The sequence below is a fragment of the Camelina sativa genome, chromosome 2, assembly GCF_000633955.1.
Source record: "Camelina sativa cultivar DH55 chromosome 2, Cs, whole genome shotgun sequence".
Taxonomy (NCBI): domain Eukaryota; kingdom Viridiplantae; phylum Streptophyta; class Magnoliopsida; order Brassicales; family Brassicaceae; genus Camelina; species Camelina sativa.
The window spans coordinates 3,300,800-3,310,624 of NC_025686.1; the positions used below are offsets into that span (position 1 = coordinate 3,300,800).

The window sequence follows — 9,825 nt, forward strand, 5'->3', positions numbered from 1 at the left end:
TGGTTTCAATATTTTGATCCTAATGAGTCGATGAGTCAAATGAAGTAATGATTCAATGGGTTGATAGGTCATATCATATCATATGTGTCGTCGTTGTAATAGTTTCACGGATTAATCATTAATCCACCAAATTATCATACTAAAATCATCATACCATCATTGCCTTTTTATACCATCATCATGAATAATGATACCATCACCATCATCATCAAATCTACGACACAATATTATATAACATTGAAAATTATAGAAATGTCGTTATAACCAGGATATAGATAAGATAAGATTCAGTTTTGACCACACACAAAAAACAGATAAGATTCTCAAAACAGACATGTTTTAAAAACACTAATGATCCTTAAATAACAAAATTATTTAAGATCACTTATTATACACCTCATGATTCTTATTTTTCTGCTGCATTGATCCTTATAAAATCTACTACATAAAATGCATATACAACAACCATGATGATGATGATTTTAACCAGAGAATAGAACAACACAATCTGATTTGAAGATATTGTACGATCAACAACTACTCGTCCTCAGGCGTCAGAGGAAGATTTGGCTGGGTGAAACTTGATGGAAACGCTGTTAACGCAATGGCGTTCATCAGTTGGAGTAGCATAACCTTCTCCTTTGTGATAATGACCTAAATGTCCACCGCAAGCGGCACAAGTGATCTCAGTTCCATCTCCATCTGGATCAGGCTGGTAAAAATAATGTAGAATCAAATCAAGCAAAAAAGAGTTTTTAATTAGTTATCAGTATTGATCATGAAATTAAACCAAAAAACATACAAAAGAGAAGAATGAATCTTTACGGATCGGTTAATGGCACCGGGGAGTCCTTCAAAGAAAGCTGGCCAGCCACATCCGGGATCGAACTTTGTGGTTGATTTATAAAGAGGAGTCTTGCATCCGACGCAACTGAAGATCCCTTCCTCGAAAAACTTGTCATATTCCCCAGTTCCTGGCGTTCTGATTTGTTCCAATATATGTACAATCAAAACAAAGACCAAAAGCAAGAAGCAACGACAGTACTTGTTTCAATTTCTTCAAGATTCACTCTCACCCTAATTAAGCTTCTTCTCTCAAAAAGGTAAAAAAAAACATAACTGAATCTATCAACGATCAACGAATCTATAAAAAAACAAAGCCTTACTCAGTGCCTCTCTCACGGAGAATCCTAAACTGCTCAGGTGAAAGAACCGCACGCCACTCCTCCTCTGTTTTTTTGACCACCGAACCAGTAGCTTCCGTCATGATCACCACCTCGGATGCTAACTACAGGCTGGAATTGATTGATGATAAGGTATAGGTTCTTGAAACATTAATTGCAGTGGATCTAATTTGTACACAGTACTCAGTGATGTATGGTTCCTAGTTTTCCGTCTAGATTCATATGAAACGTTCTGAATCTATAGACTGGTGTATCAATGCACGTGTCAAATGAGCTTAAGACATGTGCAGCATAGCAGCTTTTTGTATTACAATAGTACGCTTTTATTCAGTTAAAAATCATACAGACTTACAGTTGCTGTCAAAATGCTCGAGATGATGAATTTAATAATAATGAAAAAAATAGTATAGGCTATATAGGACACAGACACCTACAAGATTCTTATTCTGTTCTGTCTCTCATTCATTTGAGTGAAAATCCAGAGAAAGAAGTCTACAAGGAAGACTTCTCGGGTGTGAACTTAAGCGAAACGCTGTTGACGCAATGGCGTTCATCAGTAGGAGTACCGAAACCTTCTCCTTTGAAAACATGACCAAGATGTCCACCACATGCTGCACAGTTGATCTCTGTTCTTCTCCCATCTGGGTCTGTCTGATAAAAACAATGTAAATCAAGAATATAAGCAGAACAAAAAAAACAAGAGTTCATTTTTTGTCATCAATTTGATGGAAAAAGTGTATGTGTTTTGAGAGTTTATATTACGGTTCGGGTAATGGCACCAGGGATTGCGTCAAAGAATGCTGGCCAGCCACAACCGGCGTTGAACTTTGTAGTGGATTTATAAAGAGGAGCTTTGCATCCTGCACAACCGTAGATTCCTTCTTTGTCGAAATTAACGTATTCTCCTGTGCCTGGATATCTGAAATTAACAAAACACAAACCCACATGAACAAAGGGATTACATAACCATCCATTCACTATTCAATATGATACACAAACCCACAAGAACAAAGGGATTAAATAACCCCAAAAGAAGAAGCAGACATTTTCATATAGCAATGCATTCTCAGACAAGTCCTTATAGTAAAGGCTCTATAAGAACCGATAAAGCTAAGCGACTAAAGTTATCTAAATTCGAGCTCTCGTCTGTCATACAAATTCAGGGTTAAAGAGAGTAATAAAAGATGGTATCTCTGAAGAATGTATAACCTTTCATGGAAGCTGCTAATTCCAATCACTCAAAAGAATTGTGTATGACATACCTAACTTGTTCAACATCTATAGCAGAAGATTTCTATGTATGCTATGATCCAGGCACACAAAAGATATAATTTTCAACGTATTGCTCATCAAGAATATGATCTTAAATCAGTGTCTCGTTGTATATATACAAATGTTTGAAACTCATGATTCAGACATACCCATCATGAAGTAGTAGACTTGAATTCAGAAGTATCAACGTTCAACAGTTACAAAAGAAACTAACAAAGTTGAAAGTTTCAACTCTGAGAATCACAAATGATGCGAATCATGATGTCAACACCCTAAGTTCCAAAAACCAGATGCTTAATCCAAGGTAATAATAATTCCCAAATTTGCGAACTTTTAAAGCAAAATTGAACCATATGAATCGCTGATGAAAGGTATTAAAAAAAAAAAAACCCTTACTCAGTGCCCTTTTGACGAAGAATCCTAAACTGTTCAGGTGAAAGAATCGCACGCCACTCTTCATCTCCTTTCTGAACCGATCCCGGAGCCGCCATCGCCACCGTAGAAGCTAATTCGGAAGGGAGACAAATCGAACCGAATACAACTATCGATGATAAAAGTAGCGTGATTGAGAAAACGCGAATCTTTGAATTGATGATGTTCATATAAAATTCACAATCTTGAAATTGAATCAAATCCAACAAGACCACACAAAATCAAATTTTAACAATTCTTCTTAACTTATCTTGTCAATTTACTTGATCAACCCTGATTTATATAGTTAATTAAATTATCACCCCAAAAGTTTGAAATTACAACTTGAAACCCATACTGGGGTTTATATAAAACCTTTTTCTTCTTCTTCTTCTTCTTCTTCTCGATCCTCTCTCACTCGAGAGATTCGAACATGGTTGTCTCAAAGGCTGGAAAAAGCTTATTAAGCTCAGTCTTCAAATCCCGTATTAGAAACACCGCCGAATCTTCAATTGTTTCCGGCAACAGAGACATCGCCGGAACTTCTCAAGCTGTCAAAGAACTTCTCTGTTCCAAAAACCCTTCCTCTGGTAACGAAAAAGGTAAGATTTTTAAGAGCAAATTCGACCCATTTCAGTGATTGGGATTTTTCAGAATGAATGTTTAGAATTGGTTTTGATTTTGTGCAAATGTTTGTGTGTAGATGTTGAGGAAGAAGCATCATTACATGATCGAGTATCGAATTTGTTACATGGTATGTCTCTTTATCAGTTAATTTCCTCCTTTAACGAACTCTCTCAAGTTTTTTATTGTATCAATGATCTTTATTCAATCACATTTTCAGTAACTACTACTTCGGAGAAGAACATGTCACTGAAAATACCAAGTTTTACTACTAAGATCCCTTTTGACATTTCGTTGAGATCGAAAGAGTTGTCCCGTGAGAGGAAGGAGAAGCGTGTTTACAAGAAGAACGGTCTGTCACGGCGTTTCGCTAAGATATTTAGAGACTCTGCTCAGAAACTAGGCACCGAGGCTATGTTTGGTGCTTTTGGTAGGGTGGCTAAAGAGATGAGTGGAACTGAATACAGTGCCATGATTGGAGTTTACTTGGAGCATGCAGAGAAAAGCAATGATCTAAATTATGCTCTTGACCATGTTGAGAAAGCTTTTGAGCTTTTGAAATCCATGAGAGATCGTGGATTCTTGATTGAAGAAAGAGTTTACGGTCCTCTTCTTGATTATCTGATTGATATGGATATGGTAGAGGAGTTCCATCGTTTTAAGGATGTGATTAGTGAGGCTAGTCCTGGTTCGGTTGGGAGACTTGGTTACTATGAAATGCTTCTTTGGATCCAACTTGGCGACGGAGAGAAGATTGAGGAGCTTTGCAGTACAATTGATGGTAATATGGGGGAAGGCTTATCAATCTTACAAGGTTAGGCATATTCAGTTTATGACAACTCTGGTGTTTTGTGGTTCTCACTTACTCTGAAAAGTTTAACCTTTTCTTTTCATCTTTAAACAACAGAAAATTATTTGCTTGCACTGTGTAAGAAAGACCAAAGGTACCATCTTCAGAGTCTCTTAGAGATAGTAGATGTCACAAAAGTTCATTCGTTGGACCTATTGGCAAACATATTCGAATACCTTGGGAGGTTTTCATTGGATTCTGTTGCAAGAAATTTCCTGTATGAACTAAAAGAAAGTGGTAAGAGTGCGTTTGACATAAACCAAGAAATTTTTTCTTGATGTTGACTCATTGTACAATAACATGTTTATGCCTCTAAAAAACAATTGTTATAGCATATGTAATATGTATCTCATTAACTTGCACAGATGAAGGAGTGAAGAACGTTTCGGATCTTATTTCTATCTATTCGACTTGCATCCCAAATCCGACGGTAAGGGCTTGTCATGAACATTACTGGTAAATTTAGTTTTAGAATTCTTTGCTTATATTGCCCATGTTTTTACGGGTTTTCTACAATTAAAGGTTGAGGATACCATATTGAAGTTCAACAAGATCCATGAAGAACTCGATTTAATGCCTTCATCTACATCGTACGAGAAGCTTGTTAAGTATAACTGTGACTCAAATGAGGTATTTGTTATGCTTGCTTTACAATAATCTTGCTTTATTTCGGGTGCTCTCTCTCATGATTATTCTCTCTTTTGTACTCTAGGTAGTCACTGCTCTTGATGTAGTTGAAAAAATGGGTGAAGCAGGTCTGGTTATATCCGCAGATATCCTACATTCACTGTTACATGCCATTGATGAAGTTCTCGAGTTTGATTTGGTATACATCCTCATATAGCTTGAATCTAGATCCATACAAAATACAGTTGAACTCTGCTCATATATGAAATGGAGTTCCCTCATACTTTTGACTGCTTCAGGTGCGAAGAATCCATTCAATTATGTGCACAAAGAGTGTGAAACCAAATACTGAGAACTTCCGGAGCATTATACGTTTGTGCACAAGAATCAAAGATGTAAATTTCTTTCTACTAATTTCAGCTTCAGTATATCCTCAAACCCTATATTACAAAAGAAGACCAGTCTGTGCTGTTTCTTACAGTTTCTGGTTTGCTTGTTTCTCTAAACACAAAATTTTGCTCTAATCTTCTGATTTTTATGTGCAGTTTGAAGGTGCATATATTATGCTTGGTAATTTAAAGAACTTCAATTTGGAACCAAACTCTAGCATGTTTAATTGTATATTGGCTGGATACTTTCGGGAGGTAATATCTAATCTCCCAATTCATGCTTGCATATTCTGACCTGATAAATTGTCCATCTTTTTGTGAGCTCCCAGCGTCTCTTAAATCCTTTCCAGCTGATGGTTTTTGTATGTTTTTGAAGAAAAATGTGAGTAGCGCGTTAATGGTTGTCAAGCAAATGAAGGAAGCTGGCGTTAAACCTGATTCCATAACTTTTGGTTATCTAATAAATAACTGTAACAATGAGGACGCTATTACTAAGGTAAAATTCAGAATGTTCTGTTCTTTAGATCTTTTGGCTTACTCGTTCTTCTTAACTTGGAGTCGTGTAAACGCCACTACAAAATCTCTACTCTCTCTCTCTTGCTCTGTGTGTTGAGTGAAGAATGTCTTTGTGCCTTTTTTGAAGTACTACGAGGAAATGCAGCAAGCAGGAGTTCAAGCTACAAAGCGAATTTACATGTCCCTAATAGATGCATATGCAGCATCTGGGAAGTTTGAGAAGGCGAAACAGGTAGGCACTCACACTCTTTCTTTCTTTGGTAAGATCTCGAAAGTGGAATATATTTACGTAATTAGAGTAAGAGCTCAATACTTTTATTCTACCATAGGTGCTTCTAGACCCAGATGTTCCGGCTATAAACCAAAATGAGCTAAAAAGTGTGCTTATTTCGGCTCTTGCATCACGTGGAAAATGGGCAGATGCCTTGCATATATATGAAGAAATGAGGAAAGCCGAATGCCAAGTAGACCCGAAATCAATTATATCTCTTATAGTAAGTATACACTTTCAATCACTCTTTTTCTTCATGTCATATATCAATTGGCTGATGATGATCAGTAAAATGATTATCTCTGTAGGAATACTCTGATTCAAAGGGAGATTTAAGTACGCTAGTTCAACTGGCTGATGACCTACAAGATGATACCAGTTGGATAGATGGTTTCTTCAGAATGATCTTGTTTGCTGTCCGCAATAGAAAGTCCAGGTAGAGTAAATCACCCGTCTCTAATATTAGTTCTTGTGTGCCCCATTGTTGAATGTCTCATTCTTGATTTCTTTTTTTTTGTTGTATAGCAATATTGTTGATTTGCTGAAACGGAACAAGGTCCGGTTGTTAAAGAAAGACATACCTGTGGAAAGTCATTTTGACGAGGTTTGATTTTGTTTATCTCTTGGGCTTGTGAAAATTTTGTTTCATTTAGTCGTCTAAGATAACCATGAGATGACTCCGAGTATCCGCAATGTTCACATTCTATGTTTAAACTTTAAAGTACCAAAGCAAAGCAAGAACATTGAGTTAGAACATCAAGCTCGAGTCTGTAGCTAGTAGCTATCTTCTCTTTTACTAAATTAGCCTTCAGTACTTTAAGCCTCTAAGTGATTTGCTGTTTTGGATCAGGTGTTTTGGGCGATCGCAGAGACAGAGCCAACCAAAGTGCAGCTAGGAATGGATTTGCTAAGATTTATGAAAGAGGAGCTTGGGTTTGTTCCTTCAAGAAAATGTCTTGATTTTCTCTTACACGCATGTGTTAATGCCAAGGACCTGAAGCACGGTCTATTGGTGTGGAAAGAGTACCAATCTGCAGGACTCCCTTCCAACGTCCTAAGCTTTTTGAGGTAAGCCACCCTTTTTCTCCTTATATAGATCTATTTGGTTTCTTTGCTTAAGAACTACAGAGTTAAAGGAGCAAAAAGAGAAGATATGTAACATTAAATTCAAAAAAAAAAGAGAAGATATGTATTGAAATTGCAGAACACAAGACAGATCCTGTACTCTCATTGGCACAAAAGAGTTCATAGTTTACCACTAGGGGTTTCGGATTAGGGGTCGCATTAGTTTCTAAGAATGCAGTTTATTCTGATAATTAGATCATCAGTTTCCAAGAGATCAAGAGGTTTAAAGGTTTCCAGTATATCATTGGTTCTGGTTTATGGTTTGGCAGGATGTATCAGGTTCTACTAGCTGCAGGGGATTCGGATGGTGCCAAGGCATTGGTATCAAAAATTCCAAAAGATGATAAAGATGTACAACATATCATTGAAGAAAGCCAGTCTGTATTTTCTCAAGACCCAAAGAGAAGAAACCGAAAAAGAAAATGATTGTTTCCCCAAAAAAGTAGTGATTTTGTACAGAACTCGGATTTCATTCTACGTGAGAGGGAAAGGATGAGGAGGTAAGACTAACCGGCTGAGTAATTTTCAGCCACATGATTAAAACCTTGTCTCTACTGCTGCACCAGATTGGTCGCACTACTAAGATCTGCATGGTTCCAAGCCATTGATATCTGCACTAGCTTAAGTCCAGTCAAGTTCCGGTTTTGGACCCCAATTGGACTGATCATTTCTTTTTCAGCAACTTGCATTAATGTGACAGATACCCAAGATGATAGTAATCTAACCAACCCTGACCGAAGGATCAGACATGGTGGCTCAATAATGATGGCTCTGTAATATATAGAATGAATAGGTGGATTCTATGAGTTTGTAATCAGAGATTAAAGAGCTAAATAACATTCTTGTAATTGATTCCGCAACAATGTTTTTGGTGACTCAAATCCGAATTGATATTCATTCTCAACCTAAAAACTAATTGTTGCTGAACCAGATCATATTGTTTCTGAGTCAGCTTGACATAAAGGTCAATCATTTCATTCAGGTTTCTTCATGTTCAGACAGTTATCTGCAGCTTGTCCAAACAGCTCCTGGACTTGCTTTAGCTCCTTCTCTGTTACAAACAAGGTCACACCACTTGACATCAGCTTAATTGTCAGAGGCAGTAGCAAGGAAAGACGAAAAAATTCCAAATTCTAGAACCACTAAAGAGAACTCCCTGCATTTGTTGGATAACATCTAACCCTAGTGCGTGTAGCAACCAAGAATGTATACACATTGACATTTGAAGTGCATAATAATGGATGTGTCCCAGTTACAGATAGACACACCAGCAATGAAGTGAAACCCTAAAAAGACAAGAGGAAACTAAAAATCGAGGTTGGCCAAGAGATTATACCTGCAGCCTCAAGTTGCTTCTGGAGTTCTTGACCAATAAGATCATTCTCCACCTGAAGAAAAAAACACAGCAGAGAAGCAAAACAAGGCAAAGCAGTTAGATGATGAATAACTGTATCTGATTACAGAAACTGAAAAATCAATGTGACTTTGTTTTACCTGAAGTTCAGCGATTCTTTTGAGCTGAGCTTCTTCACCACCTTCTGACAAAGGAAGTGCAGCAACCAAAGCATCAAACTGTTTAGCAGCCTTAACTAAACCGGCACTAAGCTGCTTAGGTTGCTCAGGAAAAGGGGTAGCCTCATCAGTAACCGTAGTTGCAGCAGGTGGTGGTTCAGGGTAATTAGGTGAAAGCTGGACAGGAGGAGCATCCCGTTGGAGTGTCCCAAAAGCATTGAAAGTGATAGCAGCAATCGAATTCACTTGTTCTTGCAACTGTGATATTATATCCATCTTCAAAAAACCTTCAAAGACAAGAGCATTAACCAAAACTGTTAGTCAATTCCTGAACTTTATAAACTAAGATTCAGAAACAAAACTGCTACAAAGTCTAATCTCAATCCGAAAGTTCTAGTTTTTAACAACAAGATTTGCTCTTTTATACCATCACCACTATCCCTAGATAAAAGCTTAATACTTACTTAGACAATCGATTTTTTTCTCTAAAAAGACAGTACAATTACTTCTCCGATGCGATCGCCGGAGCAATGGATTTAAGGAAGAGACTTACCGGTCGACAAGATTTCTCCGGCGACGAACGAAGAGGAAAGTGTTGGACGACGACAAAGAATCGCCCGTGACTTGGGCTTTATTTTTTCTTTCTTCTTCGTTCTGAATTTGGGCCGAAACATTTAAAAATGGGCTTTTTATTGAACCGACAAAATAAAACTCTAACAGACAACCTAAAACCGAATCGAACCAAATACATAACGCAAAACCGAACTAATCAAACAAACCTATTGGTTTTATTTAACTAAAGTCAATTTGAATCTAAGTTCCAGAGTACCAAATTAAACCGAAACGAATAAACCAAGATATTTGTATTTCAAATACTGTATACAGTAGTCACATTATATGAAATTTTTTAAATTAATTATTATCTATTCTTTTATTTTTATTTTTTAGTCACCTACTATATAATATATGTCATATAAAAACCTAGTATTTTTTTAGAAAAATATGAACAAATGAAGATGAGAGGTGAATGTTTGATAAAATAGT

General features: G+C 36.9%; 3 protein-coding genes and 1 pseudogene across 4 annotated transcripts; 1 reads left to right on the top strand and 3 right to left on the bottom strand.

Annotated features, from left to right (window-relative positions):
- Nucleotides 310-1,400, bottom strand: LOC104716555 (peptide methionine sulfoxide reductase B4-like). Its single transcript, XM_010433938.2, has 3 exons — nucleotides 1,167-1,400; nucleotides 826-982; nucleotides 310-712 (listed from the first exon to the last, which is right to left on the bottom strand). The coding sequence occupies exons 1-3, from the start codon at nucleotides 1,265-1,267 to the stop codon at nucleotides 548-550; spliced, it is 423 nt and encodes a 140-aa protein (XP_010432240.1). The 5' UTR covers nucleotides 1,268-1,400; the 3' UTR covers nucleotides 310-547.
- LOC104716562 (peptide methionine sulfoxide reductase B3) lies at nucleotides 1,470-3,101 on the bottom strand. Its single transcript, XM_010433948.2, has 3 exons — nucleotides 2,853-3,101; nucleotides 1,947-2,103; nucleotides 1,470-1,835 (listed from the first exon to the last, which is right to left on the bottom strand). The coding sequence occupies exons 1-3, from the start codon at nucleotides 3,056-3,058 to the stop codon at nucleotides 1,677-1,679; spliced, it is 522 nt and encodes a 173-aa protein (XP_010432250.1). The 5' UTR covers nucleotides 3,059-3,101; the 3' UTR covers nucleotides 1,470-1,676.
- Nucleotides 3,252-8,250, top strand: LOC104716585 (annotated as a pseudogene).
- LOC104716571 (mediator of RNA polymerase II transcription subunit 21) lies at nucleotides 8,091-9,430 on the bottom strand. Of its 2 annotated transcripts, none has more exons than XM_010433959.2 (4): nucleotides 9,335-9,430; nucleotides 8,764-9,068; nucleotides 8,606-8,657; nucleotides 8,091-8,320 (listed from the first exon to the last, which is right to left on the bottom strand). In XM_010433959.2, the coding sequence occupies exons 2-4, from the start codon at nucleotides 9,055-9,057 to the stop codon at nucleotides 8,244-8,246; spliced, it is 423 nt and encodes a 140-aa protein (XP_010432261.1). In that variant the 5' UTR covers nucleotides 9,058-9,068; nucleotides 9,335-9,430; the 3' UTR covers nucleotides 8,091-8,243. The 2 variants fall into 2 exon arrangements, with proteins under 2 accessions (XP_010432261.1, XP_010432270.1); XM_010433968.1 differs by lacking the exon at nucleotides 9,335-9,430 and adding an exon at nucleotides 9,246-9,330.

Bases quoted from the DNA above. Each gene is read 5' to 3' on its own strand.
- LOC104716555 (XM_010433938.2), bottom strand. From the start codon at position 1,267: ATGACGGAAGCTACTGGTTCGGTGGTCAAAAAAACAGAGGAGGAGTGG. The intron at 983-1,166 runs GTAAGGCTTTGT...GGAACAAATCAG, and splicing joins CTCCGTGAGAGAGGCACTGA to AACGCCAGGAACTGGGGAAT. The intron at 713-825 runs GTAAAGATTCAT...TATTTTTACCAG, and splicing joins CCGGTGCCATTAACCGATCC to CCTGATCCAGATGGAGATGG.
- LOC104716562 (XM_010433948.2), bottom strand. From the start codon at position 3,058: ATGAACATCATCAATTCAAAGATTCGCGTTTTCTCAATCACGCTACTT. The intron at 2,104-2,852 runs GTAAGGGTTTTT...TGTTAATTTCAG, and splicing joins CTTCGTCAAAAGGGCACTGA to ATATCCAGGCACAGGAGAAT. The intron at 1,836-1,946 runs GTAATATAAACT...TGTTTTTATCAG, and splicing joins CTGGTGCCATTACCCGAACC to ACAGACCCAGATGGGAGAAG.
- LOC104716571 (XM_010433959.2), bottom strand. From the start codon at position 9,057: ATGGATATAATATCACAGTTGCAAGAACAAGTGAATTCGATTGCTGCT. The intron at 8,658-8,763 runs GTAAAACAAAGT...TTTTTTCTTCAG, and splicing joins AAAGAATCGCTGAACTTCAG to GTGGAGAATGATCTTATTGG. The intron at 8,321-8,605 runs GTATAATCTCTT...TGTTTGTAACAG, and splicing joins GAAGCAACTTGAGGCTGCAG to AGAAGGAGCTAAAGCAAGTC.